The sequence below is a fragment of the Tursiops truncatus genome, chromosome X (assembly GCF_011762595.2).
Source record: "Tursiops truncatus isolate mTurTru1 chromosome X, mTurTru1.mat.Y, whole genome shotgun sequence".
Lineage (NCBI taxonomy): Eukaryota > Metazoa > Chordata > Mammalia > Artiodactyla > Delphinidae > Tursiops > Tursiops truncatus.
In genome coordinates this window covers 32,124,408-32,140,211 of record NC_047055.1, presented here as the reverse complement: position 1 = coordinate 32,140,211, position 15,804 = coordinate 32,124,408, and the positions used below count along the sequence as shown (strand labels likewise).

Here is a 15,804-nt window from a genome sequence, read left to right as displayed (position 1 = left end):
CTTCTCTACATCTGTGTTTCCATTTCTGCCTTGCAAACCAGTTCATCTGTACCATTTTTCTATATTCCACATACATGCATTAATACACAATATTTGTTTTTGCCTTTCTGACTTACTTCACTCTGTATGACAGTCTCTAGGTCCATACACGTCTCTACAAATGACCCAATTTCATTCCTTTTTATGGCTAAGTAATATTCCATTGTATATATGTACCACATCATCTTTATCCATCCGTCGATGGGCATTTAGGTTACTTCCATGACCTAGCTACTGTAAATAGTGCTGCAGTGAACATTGGGGTGCAGGTGTCTTTTTGATATATGGTTTTCTCTGGGTATATGCCCAGTAGTGGGATTGTGGGGTCATATGGTAATTCTATTTTAGTTTTTTAAGGAACCTCCATACTGTTCTCCATAGTGGCTGTATCAATTTACATTCCCACCAACAGTGTAAGAGGGTTCCCTTTTCTCCACACCCTCATCAGCAGCTGAGGGTTGTCTTTTCGTCTTGTTTATAGTTTCCTTTGCTGTGCAAAAGCTTTTAAGTTTCATGAGGTCCCATTTGTTTCTTTTTGTTTTTATTTCCATTACTCTAGGAGGTGGGTCAAAAAAGATCTTGCTGTGATTTACGTCAAAGAGTGTTCTTCCTATGTTTTCCTCTAAGAGTTTTATAGTCTCCGGTCTTACATTTAGGTCTCTAATCCATTTTGAGTTTATTTTTGTGCATGGTGTTAGGGAGTGTGCTAATTTCATTCTTTACATGTAGCTGTCCAATTTTCCCAGCACCAGTTACTGAAGAGGCTGTCTTTTCTCCATTGCATATCCTTGCCTCCTTTGTCATATATTAGTTGACCATAGATGTGTGGGTTTATCTCTGGGCTTTCTATCCTGTTCCATTGATCTATATTTCTGTTTTTCTGCCAGTACCATATTGTCTTAATTACTGTAGACTTGTAGTATACTGTAAAGTCAGGAAGTCTGATTCTGCCAGCTCTGTTTTTTTGCCTCAAGATTGCTCTGGCTATTCGGGGTCTTTTGTGTCTCCATACAAATTTTAAGATATTTTGTTCTAGTTCTGTAAAAAATGCCATTGGTCTTTTGATAGGGATTGCATTGAATCTGTAGATCGCTTTGGGTAGTACAGTCATTTTCACAATATTGATTCTTCCAATCCAAGAACATGGTATATCTCTCCATCTCTTTGTGTCATATTTGATTTCTTTCATCAGTGTCTTATAGTTTTCTGAGTACAGGTCTTTTACCTCCTTAGGTAGGTTTATTCCTAGGTATCTTATTCTTTTTGTTGCACTGGTAAATGGGATTGTTTCCTTAATTTCTGTTTCTTATCTTTCGTTGCTAGTGTATAGTGATGCAAGAGATTTCTGTGCATTAATTTTGTATCCTGCAACGTTACCAAACTCATTGATTAGCTCTAGTAGTTTTCTGGTGGCATCTTTCGGATTCTCTATGTATAGAATGATACCACCTGTAAACAGTGACAGTTTAACTTCTTCTTTTCCAATTTGTATTCCTTTTATTTCTTTTTCTTCTCTGATTGCCGTGGCTAGGACTTCCAGAACTATGTTGAATAATAGTGGCCAGAGTGGACATCCTTGTCTTGCTCCTGATCTTAGAGGAAATGCTTTCAGTTTTTCACCATTGAGAATGATGTTTGTTGTGGGTTTGTCATATATAGCCTTTATTATGTTGATGAAGCTTCCCTCTATGCCCACTTTCTGGAGAGTTTTTATCATTAATGGGTGTTGAATTTTGTCAAAAGCTTTTTCTGCATCTATTGAGATGATCATATTGTTTTTATTCTTCAATTTGTTAATATGGTGTATCACATTGATTGATTTGTGTATATTGAAGAATCCTTGCATCCCTGGGATAAATCCCACTTGATCATGGTGTATGATCCTTTTAATGTGTTTTATTTATATATTTTTTTTTTTAATATTTTTTTTTTGCGGTATGCGGGCCTCTCACTGTTGTGGTCTCTCCTGTTGTGGAGCACAGGCGCCAGATTCGCAGGCTCAGCGGCCATGGCTCACGGGCCCAGCCGCTCCGCGGCACATGGGATCCTCCTGGACCAGGGCATGAACTCGTGTCCCCTGAATCGGCAGGCGGACTCTCAACCACTGTGCCACCAGTGAAGCCCTTAATGTGTTTTTGAATTCTGTTTGCTAGTATTACGTTGAGGATTTTTGCATCTATATTCATCAGTGATATTGGTGTGTAATTTTCTTTTTTTGTAGTATCTTTGTCTGGTTTTGGTGTCAAGGTGATGGTGGCCTTGCAGAATGAGTTTGGGAATGTTTCTTCATCTGCAATTTTTTGGAAGAGTTTGAGAACAATGGGTGTAAGCTCTTCTCTAAATGTTTGATAGAATTCACTTGTGAAGCCATCTAGTCCTGGACTTTTGTTTGTTGGGAGATTTTAATCACAGTTTCAGTTTCATTACTTGTAATTGGTCTGTTCATATTTTCTATTTCTTCCTGTTTCAGTCTTGGAGGTTATACCTTTCTAAGAATTTGTCCATTTCTTCCAGGTTGTCCATTTTTTTGGCATAGAGTTGCTTGTAGTAGACTCTTATGATGCTTTGTATTTCTGTGGTGTTCGTTGTAACTTCTCCTTTTTCATTTCCAATTTTACTAGTTTGAGTCCTCTCCCTCTTTTTCTTGATGAGTCTGGCTAAAGGTTTATCAATTTTGTTTAACTTCTCAAAGAACCAGCTTTGAGTTTTATTGATCTTTGCTATTGTTTTCTTTGTTTCTATTTCATTTATTTCTGCTCTGATCTTTATGATTTCTTTCCTTCTGCTAACTTTGGGTTTTGTTTGTTCTCCTTTCTCTAGTTCCTTTTGGTGTAAGGTTAGATTGTTTATTTGAGATTTTTCTTGTTTCTTGAGGAAGGATTTTATTGCCATAAACTTCCCTTTTAGAACTGTTTTTGCTGCATCCCATAGGTTTTGGATCGTCATGTTTTCATTGTCATTTGTCTCTAGGTATTTTCTGATTTCATCTTTGATTTTTTCAGTGATCTCTTGCATATTTAGTAATGTATTATTTAGCTTCCATGTGTGTTTTTTTTACTTTTTTCCCTGTAATTTATTTCTAATCTCATAGCGTTGTGATCAGAAAAGATGCTTGATATGATTTCAATTTTCTTAAATTTACTGAGGCTTGATTTGTGACCCAAGATGTGATTTATCCTGGAGAATGTTCTGTATGCACTTGAGAAGAAAGTGTAATCTGCTGTTTTTGGATGGAATGTCCTATAAATATCAATTAAATCTATCTGGTCTATTGTGTCATAAAGCTTGTGTTTCCTTATTAATTTTCTGTCTGGATTATCTGTCCATTGGTGTAATTGAGGTGTTAAAGTTGCCCACTATTATTGTGTTACTATCAATTTCTTCTTTTATAGCTGTTAGCATTTGCCTTATGTACTGTGGTGCTCCTATGCTGGGTACATATATATTTATAATTGCTATATCTTCTTCTTGGATTGATCCCTTGATCATTATGTAGTGTCCTTCCTTGTCTCTTGTAACATTCCTTATTTTAAAATCTGTTTTGTCTGATATGAGTATTGCTACTCCAGCTTTCTTTTGATTTCCATTTTCATGGAATATCTTTTTCCATCCCCTCACTTTCAGTCTGTATGTGTCCGTAGGTCTGAAGTGGGCCTCTTGTAGACAGCGTATATAAGGGCCTTGTTTTTGTATCCATTCAGCAAACCTGTGTCTTTTGATTGGAGCATTTAATCCTTTCACATTTAAGGTAATTATTAATATGTATATTCCTATTACCATTTTCTTAATTATTTTGTGTTTGTTTTTGTAAGTCCTTTTCTTCTCTTGTGTTTCCCACTTAGAGAAGTTCCTTTAGCATTTGTTGGACAGCTGGTTTGGTGGTGCTGAGTTCTCTTAGCTTTTGCTTGTCTGTAAAGCTTTTGACTTCTCTGTTGAATCTGAATGAGATCCTTGCTGGGTAGAGTAATCTTGGTTGTAGTTTCTTCCCTTTCATAATTTTACATATATCGTGCCGCTCCCTTCTGGCTTGCAGCACTTCTGCTGAGAAATCAGCATTAACCTTATGGGAGTTCCCTTATATGTTATTTGTCGTTTTTCCCTTGTTGTTTTTAATAATTTTTCTTTGTCTTTATTTTTGTCAATTTGATTACTTTGTGTCTTGGCATATTTCTCTTTGGGTTTATCCTGCCTGGGACTCTCTGTGCTTCCTCGACTTGGGTGGTTATTTCCTTTCCCATGTTAGGGAAATTTTCAACTGTAAACTCTTCAAATATTTTCTCAGGTCCTTTCTCTCTCTCTTCTCCTTCTGGGACCCCTATGATGTGAATGTTGGTAGGTTTATTGTCCCAGAGGTCTCTTAAGCTATCTTCATTTCTTTTCTTTTTTCTTTATTCTGTTCTGTGGAAGTGAATACCAGCATTCTGTTTTCCAGGTCACTTAACCGTTCTTCTGCCTCATTTATTCTGCTATTGATTCCTTCTAGTGTATTTTTCATTTCAGTTATTGTATTGTTCACCTCTGTTTGTTTGTTCTTTAATTCTTCTAGTTATTTGTTCTTTAATTCTTCTAGGTGTTTGTTCTTTAATTCTTCTAGGTCTTTGTTAAACATTTCTTGCATTTCTCGATCTTTGCTTCCATTCTTTTTTCCAAGGTCCTGGATCATCTTCACTATCATTATTCTGAATTCTTTTTTTGGAAGGTTGCCTATCTCCATTTCATTTAGTTGTTTTTCTGGGGTTTTATCTTGTTCTTTCATCGGGTACATAGTCTTCGGCCTTTTCATTTTGTCTGTCTTTCTGTGAATGTGGTTTTCATTCCACAGGCTGCAGGATTGTAGTTCTTCTTGCTTCTGCTGTCTGCCTTCAGGGGTACACGTATCTTTTTGATTTATCATTTACTCCAGGTATATGCCCCAGATTGGGATTGCTGGAACATATGGTAGTTCCATTTTTAGATTTTTGAGGAACCTCCATATTGTTCTCCATAGTGGTTGTACCAATTTACATTCCCACCAGCACTGTGGGAGGGTTCCCTTTTCTCCACATCCTCTCCAGCATTTATTATGTGTAGACATTTTGATGATGGCCATTCCGACCTGTGTGTAGTTTTGATTTGCATTTCTCTAATAATTAGTGATGTTGAGCATCTTTTCATGAGTTTCTTGGCCATCTGTATGTCTCCCTGGAGAAATGTCTATTCAGGTCTTGTGCCCATTTTTTGATTGGGTTGTTTGTTTTATTGATATTGAGCTGCATGTGCTGTTTGTATATTTTTTTTACAAGTTTTCTTTCTTTCTGAAGAACTTCCTTAAAAATATTTAAAGTAAGTCTCCTAGCAACCAATCTCTTAGTTTCCCCTCCTATGAAAATCTCTTTCTTTCACATTCATTCTCTGAAGGTATTTTCACTGGATATAAAATTCTGAATTGTGATTATACTGCCTTCTGGCCTCTGATGAAAGAGTTATTTTTCTCGGCTGCTTAAAAAGTTTTTTCTTTATCTTTTGTTTTCACCAGATTATTATGTGTCTAGGCATGATCTTATTTGAGTTTAACTGTTTGGGTTCTGCAGAGCTTCTTAAATCTGTAAATTTATTTTTCATCAAATATGGAATATTTTAGTTATTTCTTCAAATAGTTTGTTTCTGTATCAGTCTCTCCTCTCAGATTCCAATGGCACAAATGTTAGATGCATACATATGTCCCATAGGTCCCTACTATGTTCATTTATTTTTAATTTTTTCTCATTCTTGTTCAGTTTGGATAATTTCTATTGATCTGCATTTGGTTTTAATGACTCTTCATCTACCATATCCAGTCTTCTATTGAGCCCACCTGGTGAGTTTTTTCCTTCAGATATTTTCTGCAGCTCTAAACTCCTCATTTGGTTCTTTTCATAAGTTCTATGTCTTATTCAAGAAGTCCTCTTTCTGTTAATTTCAACAACATCCACCATTTCTTCACTGAATGTGGTTATGGGAGCTGCTTCAAAGGCTTTGTAAAGACTGCACTGTCCAATTTTAAAATTTAATGTAATTGAAATGTATTTAATGCATTACTGATTACAATAATTGCTGTTGGTTTTTGTAAGTTATCAAATTTAAGGGGATTCCCTTTATCTCTATATAATTAAAGTTTTAGTTAGGAATGGCTCCTGTATTTTATCAAGTTATTCTTAAAAATCTATTAAAAGATCATAAAAGTTCTTTACAGATGATAATATAAGGGATTATATTGGTAGATTTTTATAATATTAAATTACCATTGCATTCCTGGAATAAGTTTTGTTTTAATGTAATACATTTTTCATTTTACTCTTTGCTGGATTCTATTTGTGAGTATTTTGTTTGTAATTTTGAATCTATATCAATGAATGCTATTTGTCTCTAGTATTATTCTTTCAGTATTTTGTAAGTTTTGATATTGACACTGTATTATTTTATGAAATGAATTAGAGAATTTTTAAAACTTTTTTGTGGTTATTCATCTTTTCATATATGTTAACTTAATGACATCAATTATAACTTCTTTATTTCCATTCTAGCTTTGGGATGGCTTTACAGTCCAACATTTCCACATTCCTTAATTATATTATCAGAATATTGGAAAATTATTTTTTCTGTGATGGGATTATAATTTTCAGGGTGGGGTTATTCCTTTATACACTTAACAAATATTTTTTGAGTGTCTACTTTGTGCAAGGCAAAACTTGTCTCCATTATTTCATAGAAATAAAGCCCTTGTATTTTTTCATTTGCACAAATGAACTGAAATTTTACAGTGTCTATTATTCAGTCTTTGCCATTATTGTCAATATTGGTGGGGATGCCTGTGATTTTTGGAGTTACTAAGGCTGACGTAATCTGTGAATGAATAAATGAATGACTGAATGTAGGAAAATGTCTTATGAAACACTAACAATTTTTACCTCTGAAAACAAGATTTAATCTCATTCAACTAATTGACCTCCCCCATGGAAATTATGCTATATGGCCTTTTTGCTATGCAACTTCCACAAAACTTTTCACATATTTCTTGTCTGGAATGTGCCTGATCACATAAATTTATCTAAAGAAAATACACTTTAATTCCATTGAGACAACTAGAAAAATCCATTTGTCTTCTTAACAAGACAAATATGAAAACTAAATTCTAAATATTTTGAATTAACAGGTCTGTAGTGAAATCCAGGAAGGAATATATTTAATAAGAATCTTAGAGGATAATTGTGATCAGCCATAATTGTACATCTTGTATGTTTCGAAGTAGATTTCTTGAAAACCCTGTACAAGGAATATTGTCCTCTATTATAAAAGCAATTGAATTTATTATTCAATAAGAAATAGTGTATGGTGATAGGAGGTACCTTAGTGTTCAGGAAAAAGTGTCAGATTTGGAGCAAAATTCTTTACTCACACTGTAGACTTGAACAAGTCTGAAACTTTGAGACACATTTTCCTCACACTGTAGGATAACAGAACTGACACTACAGAATTTTTTGTGTTGTATGGAATATAACTAAAAATGAAGTACCTAACTAACACTGTGCTTGGTATATGACAGGTACTGTACAATAGCTATTGCCATTTTTGCCATTATTAAATATGCAACTGCTGAGAAATGACCAGATAGTGTATTGACTTTGCAGAGTAGACATGTATCCTCATGAGGCTATATATTGGCATATGGTGAAGCTGGGTTTAGAGTGAGGTTATGATCTGTTGAGAGGGATGTATTCTTTTATACCTTTAACAAATATTTATTTAGTGCCTACTTTGTGCCATGCATTGACCTAAGCATTATAAATAAAACAGTAGAAAAATAAAACAGATAACAATATTGACCCAATGCATCTTATATTCCAGTGGTTATGGCAACAAAATTTTCCACATAATGGCAGTGAGGTAATATTTGTGTATTTGAAACACAATTTGAAAAATAATTTTTGAACGTCAAACAGTTCGAGAATACCCAAACCCTCAACACAATCAACTTCTAGGTGGATACAATCTGAGGAGATTACAAGATAATGATGAACAGAAATGGACTTTCATAAACATTTTTGTTTAGAAGAATTTTTAATAATATCTTTGATTTCTTTGTTGTGCTCCTTGAATTCCAATGGTTGTTAGTTACACCTCTGCAGATAAAAACTATTAACTCTATTAACTCTAAACATAATACAAAAACAACTATCTAAAGGTACTGGAGAAAAACCTAAAACAGAAAGATTCTGGAGGGTCTCAAGACTTGGAAGAAGAGAACAGCACTGGTTGAGTTTCCAAATTTCATGACTTACAGTCGAAGAGGAAGATGCAGTCTATGTCAGGTCAAGTGCCTAAACCTCCAAAAAATCTGCAGTTATTGTAGCCCAAAGAAACTGAGGACAGAGTTTGAGGAAATCTCAAAGCTGAAAGTTGAGGGAGCATATAGGAAAGGGTAGAGATAGAGGGAACCATAGATTCTTCTCTGGGGAACCATAAACTTGGCTTAAATCTCTAGCTAACCTCTGAACCATACATGTCTGGGGCAAAATCAAATTTCCTGAGTTGCCAAATTATAAAATTCAAAATATTCAAGTTTCATCAAAGGTAAGAGGAATGCAAATAAACTAGAAAGTATGGCCCATTCACAGGAAAAAAAAATTAATAGAAAATGATCCTGAGGAAGCCTAGGCATTAGACTTACTAGAAAAAGACTTTAAATCAACTCTCTCAAAAATGCTCAGATAGCCAAAGGAAACCATGGACAAAGACCTAAAGGAAACCAGAATTTGTCTCAACAAATCAAGAATAGCAATAAAGGGATATAAATTATAAAAAGAAATCAAATAGAAATTTGGGGGATGAAACGTACAAAAATTCAATTAAAAATTTACTAGACCAATTCAACTGCAGAATTGAGCAGAAAGAAGGAAGAATTAAGGAACTTGGAGATAGGTCAATTTAGATTATCCAGTTTGAGGAGAAGAAAGAGAAAAAAATGAAGAAAAATGAACAGCACCTGAGAGAAACAAGATACTATCAAGTTTACTAAGCTCAATGAATGCTAAGCATATATTACTCCAAGAGATCCACACCAAGACATTATGGTCAAAATTACAAAGGATCTTTAAAAAATTAATAATGAATTTTCTTTAGAAACCATGGAGGTCAGAAGGCAGTGGGATGACATATTTAAAGTGCTCAACAGGGGCTTTCCTGGTGGCACAGTGGTTAAGAATCTGCCTGCCAATGCAGGGGACATGGGTTCGAGCACTGGCCCGGGAATATCCCACATGCCACAGAGCAACTAAGTCCGTGCACCCCAACTACTGAGCCTGTGCTCTAGAGCCCAAGAGCCACAACTACTGAGCCTGTGTGCCTAGAGCCCATGCTCTGCAACAAGAGAAGCCACCACAATGAGAAGCCCGCACACCACAACTAGAGAAAGCCCGCATGCAGCAAAGAAGACCCAGCGCAGCCAAAAATAAATAAATAAACAAAAAATAAATAAATAAAGTGCTCAACAGCAACAGCAACAACAACAATTCTGTCAACCAAGAATTCTGCATATGGCAAAACTCTAAACTATCCTTCAAAAAATGGAGAAATTGAGATTTAAGGCACAATAAAGTCAACAAAGTTGATAAACGTTTAGCTAGAAATACTAAGAAAAAAAGAGAGAGAAGACACAAATTTCTAAAATTATAAATGAAAGTGGGGAAGGGCATTATTACTGACCTTACAGAAATTAAAAGGATTATAAAAGAATAAATGAACAATTGTACTCCAACAAACCACATAACCTAAATAAAATGGACAAATGACAAATTCGTAAAAGCATGCAAGCTACTAAAAGTGACTCAAGGGACTTCCCTGGTGGCACAGTGGTTAAGAATCCACCTGCCAATACAGGGGACTCGGGTTCGAGCCCTGATCTGGGAAGATCCCACATGCTGCGGAGCAGCTAAATCCATGTGCCACAACTATTGAGCCTGTGCTCTAGAGCCCACGAGCCACAATTACTGAGCCTGCGTGCCACAACTACTGAAGTTCGTGTGCCTAGAGCCCATGCTCCACAACAAAGAGTAGCCCCCACTCGCTGCAACTAGAGAAAGCCTGTGCGCAGCAATGAAGACCCAACACAGCCAAAGTAAATAAATTAAATAAATTAATATTTTTTAAAGTGACTCAAGAAGAAATAAAGACTCTGATTAGACTTTATAACAAGTAAAGACATTGCATCAGTAATCAAAAAACCTTCCAACAAGACAAGTCCTGGACCAGATGGCTTCACTGGTCAAATTTTATCAATTATTTAAAGAAGAACTAATACCAAGACTTTTCAAACTCCTACAAAATAAAAGATTAGGGAACATTTGTAACTCATTCTATGAGACCAGCATTATCCAGATACCAAAGCCAGATAATGACATCATAGGAAAAGACAATTATAGACCAATATCACTTATGAATATAGATGCAAAAATCCTCAACAAAATGCTAGCAAACTAAATTCGGCATCATATTATACACCGTGACCAAGTGTGACTTATCCCAAGAATGAAAGGTGGTTCAGCACATAAAAAATCAATTAATGTAATGCATCACATTAATAGAATGAAGGTAAGAAAACCACGTGATCATCTCAAATGATGTAGAAAAAGCATTTAACAATATCTCTCTTTCATCATTAAAAACACAGAACATACTAGGAATAAAAGGAAACTTCCTCAACATGATAAAAGGCATGTATGAAAAACCCACAGCTAACATATCCTATTCAATAATGAAATAATGAAAGATTATTCTTTAAGATAAGGAGAAAGACAAGATATCTGCTTTCACTACTTATATTCAACATTGTACTGGAAATTCTATCTAGAGAAATCAAGTGAAAGAAAATTAAAGGCAGAGGAAAACTGGAAAAGAAAAAATAAAATTACCTCTCTTTGCAGATGATGTGATCTTACATATGGAATATCCTAAAGAACCCACACACAAAAATATAGATCTAATAAATGAATTCAGCAGAGTTGAAGGTTTCAAGATTAATACATGAAAATTAGGTATAGTTCTAAACAAGAGCAATGAGCAATCCATAAAGGAAATTAAGAAAATTTCATTTATGAGAGCATGCAAAAAAATTTCAACTGATAAGAGCATCAGCCATAGAAAAGAATGAAGTACTGATAGAAGCTACAAAATGGATGAACCTCAAAAAGAAAGAAACCAGACACAAAAGGTCGCCTATTGTATGATTCCACTTACATAAAATAACCAGATTAGCTAAATTCAAGAGACAAAAGGCAGATAAGAAATTGTCAGGGGCTGAGGGCGGTGGCAAAAATGGAGAGTGACTGCCTAATGGGTAGTGGTTTCCTTTTGCAATGATGAAATGTTTTGGAACCAGAAAAAGGTGATGGTTGCATAATGTTGTGAATGGACTAAATGCCTCTAGATTGTACACTTTAAAGTGATTAATTTTATAATATGTAAATTTTACCTCAATAAAAAATAATGTAACACTGAATGCATTATCATCATCATCGTCATATCATTACTATGGAAAACAATGTTTACCAAATTTTACTTTCTTTTATAAACTTAGATTATGAGAAGAAAAAATACGTAGACTAAATTTAAAACTACAGTTGGTATAATTTACATAACATGTTCTTGTCTTCTCTCTGTTCTCTTTCAGATTATGTCTGGCCATTACCTAGATATTTGTGCCCCGTCTGGATTTCTTTAGATGTTTTATTTTCTACAGCGTCCATCATGCACCTCTGCGCTATTTCGCTGGATCGGTATGTAGCAATACGTAATCCTATTGAGCATAGCCGTTTCAATTCACGGACTAAGGCCATCATGAAGATTGCTATTGTTTGGGCAATTTCTTTAGGTAATTAACTTTCTTGGCCAGTAGAATTGCAGCGGCTATGCTCAATACTTTCGGATTATGTACTGTGAACAACGTACAGACGTCGACTGGTAACATTTGCGTTTAATCGGGATTCTTCTATTTAATAATTATTCTTAACCTATTTATCTGATATTTAGGTTAACAATAATGTAAGAAATGTAAAGTATATAAATATGCAAATGTAAAGTTTCCATTTATCCTGCTAAATTATTTTATGTGTCAAAAATGCCAATGAATTCTGCAACACAGACACATAACCTTTGAGATAATTAAAATGATTTGAAGATGACAAAGATACATGGTAAAATCTAAATTTTTAAAATGCAGCTTTTAAATCTTAGAAGAGATCAATCTATCCCAGAATATTAATCTTAATATTTTTATTCTAATTCTATATCTTCAGTGGAAAACTTTATAGTGCAAGATGAATCTTCACAAAGTAAACATGTCAAAATTTATGCTGTTAATCAACCTAAAATATACTATTTCCCCTTCACTTTTAAATATCTCCTTGAATTCTGGTTATACAGAAACAAAAACATCTATTGGTTTCTTTAAAGATTTCGGGGAGGTTAAAGGGAGAGAAATGATCATCTTACTGCTTTTATTTAAAATATTCATGCTCAACAATACTAATATTCAAGTCACAAAATTTAACCAATTGGAATATAAGGGATTTTACAATCCATATTTTCCTTTTTTTTCTCCTCCAGTTGGAACGTACATTTAGTGTCTCATTAAATAATTCCTCTTCAAAGTTATGTTTCTGTAAAAGATTCTGATAAATTTTACAATATCAAGATGTCTTTACTGATATCATCTAAAGATCTTGACTCTGGGTTCATTGATAAAATAAATTTAAGTTTTAAGATTGTTCTATTATAGGTGAATGCACACACACACACACACACACACACACACACACACACACACATCCCTTCAGATAAAAAACAATGAAATTTCTCCAAGAAAAAAAGTGAATCTATATACACAATTTGACCTACATATTCAAGGACTTATACATTTTACCCTCTCCATCATGAAGACACAAGAGGGAGAAGATATGGGGATATATGCATATGTATAGTTGATTCACTTTGTTATAAAGCAGAAACTAACACACCACTGTAAAGGAATTATACTCCAATAAAGATGTTAAAAAAAAAGATAGTGAGACATCCATAAAAAGACAGAAATCCAGGAAAAATGATTATGACTTTTGGGTCACGTCTGCTAATGAGGCATTTGCAAACCTGAAGATGTGATGACAGGTTGAGAAGCTCATTCAAGTCTCACGAGCCTGGCAAGGGTCAACGAACTTGGGTTTAGTTTGGGATCCCAAAGGACTGTACACTAGAAGTAAGGATGAACCAGGGTTAAACCACCCTTGGCATGGAGTTCAGGCCTGGTTCAAGCCACCCATCTAAGCAAAATAATCTTGAGCCTGGAAATTGGATTAAGGTGATTTCATAGTCTTCACCTTTCCAATTTTCTTGGTATAAACAAAAAAATCCTTATCATCCTAGGCTTCAAATGACTTCTTTCAATAATTTTCAATTCCTGTAACTGAAATACAATGATAAACAGACACATGAAGAAACAAGACAAATGAACTAGATATAACACAATAAAAGATAATACAAATGAATCCACAGGCACTCAAGATAGTTGAATTACCTGACATAGACTTTAAACAACTATTTGTAGTGTGAACATGGAAATTACAAGCTGAACTTACATATTTCAGCAAGAAACTGCAAGCTGTAAAGGGTGACATTTAAGATATAAGAAACAACGAGAAAACCTGGAGCTCAAACATATGAAAACCTTAGAACTCAAAGACAGATTAGACATGGCTAAAGAGAGCATTACTGGAGGTCAGTCAGAAGAAACTGTGATGAATGAAGCAAGGAAAATCAGAAGGATATAAAAGAGAAAATAAGAAGATAATGGACATACAGTACAAAGTGAGAAGAATTCCATAAGGTGAGAAAAGAATGGCAGAAAAGCAATATTTGAAGAAATAATGGCTTTTCAAATTGATGAAAAACACCGATTCTCTCATTTAAAGAGCTCAACAAGTCTCAAGCAGAATGAATAAAAAACAATCAACATTTAGACCCATCATTGTGACACTGCAGAAAAAGAGAAAACATATATCAACCTTAAAAAAAAAAGATCAAGTTAGTTCAGTAGAGCAACGATAAGATGGATGAATGCCTTCTCAACAGCAACAGTGAAAACTAGAAGATATTAAAATGATAGTGTCAGTGTGCTGATGAAAAGTGAATGCTGGGACTTCCTGGGCAGTCCAGTGGTTAAGACTCACACTTGCACTGCAGAGGGCGCATGTTCGATCCCTGGTCTGGGAACTAGGATCCCGCATGGCACAGGGAGTGGTGAAAAAAAAATTTTTTTTAAGTGAATGCTAAATTAGAATCATATATTCAGCAAAATTATACCTCAAGAATCAAAGTGAAATAAAGACATTATCAAGCAAAAACTAAGAGAACGTGACAAAAGCAGTCTCCTTCTTAACAAAATACTAAAGGGTGTTCTTCAAACAAAGGAAAATGGCCACAAAAGGAAGGTTGGAGATGCAGGAAGCAATTAAGTGCAATGAAAATGGTAAATGTGTAGTTAAATATAAATAAACATTGACTGTATAAAACAATAATGATAATGTCTTATGGCATTCAGTATATTAATGGAACTAAAATGCACAACACAATAGCATATAAGAACAGAGGGTTGAAAGTAAACTTTTATCATTGTCCAGGAGAAAAATAAAAATGATATTTAGTATTAAGCTTTGATGAATAAAGTATAACTGTCCATTCAACGGTAATCACTAATAGAAAGGAAACGTTTACCTTCCAAATTTTTAGAAGAATATTAGAGAATAATATAACAAATCCAAAAGGAGGCAATAAAAGATAAAAAATAGTAACACAGATCAGGTGGGAAAATATAGAAACACATACTAAGATGGCAAAATTAAAACCAAATATATCCATAATTATATTAATTGTAAATGGGACTAAATATTCTAAGACTGTCAGATAAGATTTGAAAAAATAATCCAACTATGTGTTTATAAGACACATATATATCATAAGGAAAGTAAGGGATTAAAAAGGTACTCCACACAAACACTAACCAACAGAAAGATTGTATAGCTATAGTAGTAATCTATCAGAATAGATTTTTCAGCAAAATCAATTATTTTAAAGAAAGAAGGTTACTTCATGATTATGAAGGAGTTAATTCATTTGGAAGACACAGAATAATGAATGTATGTATATAATATTATGGCCTCAACATTACTAAATTAAACATGGACAGAATTGTAAGGACAAATAGGCAAGTCTACAATAATGGTGTAAAATTTTAACACACCCTTTTCAGTGATCGTATGAGGACAATGAAAAAAGCTGAACTAATGGACAAGTGAAAATACATATTCCTATCATTTGCATAAGAAATATTTATCATAATTGACCATATATTCGGCCATAAATTAATTCTCAATAAATTTCAAGTGTTGGAATCATAAAGTAATTCAAATTCAAATGAAATAGAAATGTTTACCAAAAGGTAACTAGAAAAATCTACATATATTTGGAAATTAAGAAATTATTTTCCAATAAACTATGACCCAATGGATTTAGAATCCACTGATGACTCTTCTCTGAACCATTTATTATTATGTGATTGTAAACTAATGATTTTTTCTCACTTTATTATTCTTTCTTCCTTTATTAGTTGGCATTGTACTGTAAGGAAGGTTTTCCCTCCCACTTTGTTATTCATTTATTCATATTAGTAAATACTCTTGAATTCTTTTGTAATCAATATAA

At 34.1% G+C, this 15,804-nt stretch overlaps 1 protein-coding gene across 1 annotated transcript in view; it reads left to right on the top strand.

Annotated features, from left to right (window-relative positions):
- Positions 1-15,804, top strand: part of HTR2C (5-hydroxytryptamine receptor 2C) — a 112,921-nt gene that overhangs the window by 63,313 nt on the left and 33,804 nt on the right. Inside the window, exon 3 of the mRNA XM_019949409.3 lies at positions 11,723-11,923. Within this exon, the coding sequence (XP_019804968.1) occupies positions 11,723-11,923 (201 nt within the window). The remainder of the gene's footprint in view (positions 1-11,722; positions 11,924-15,804) is intronic.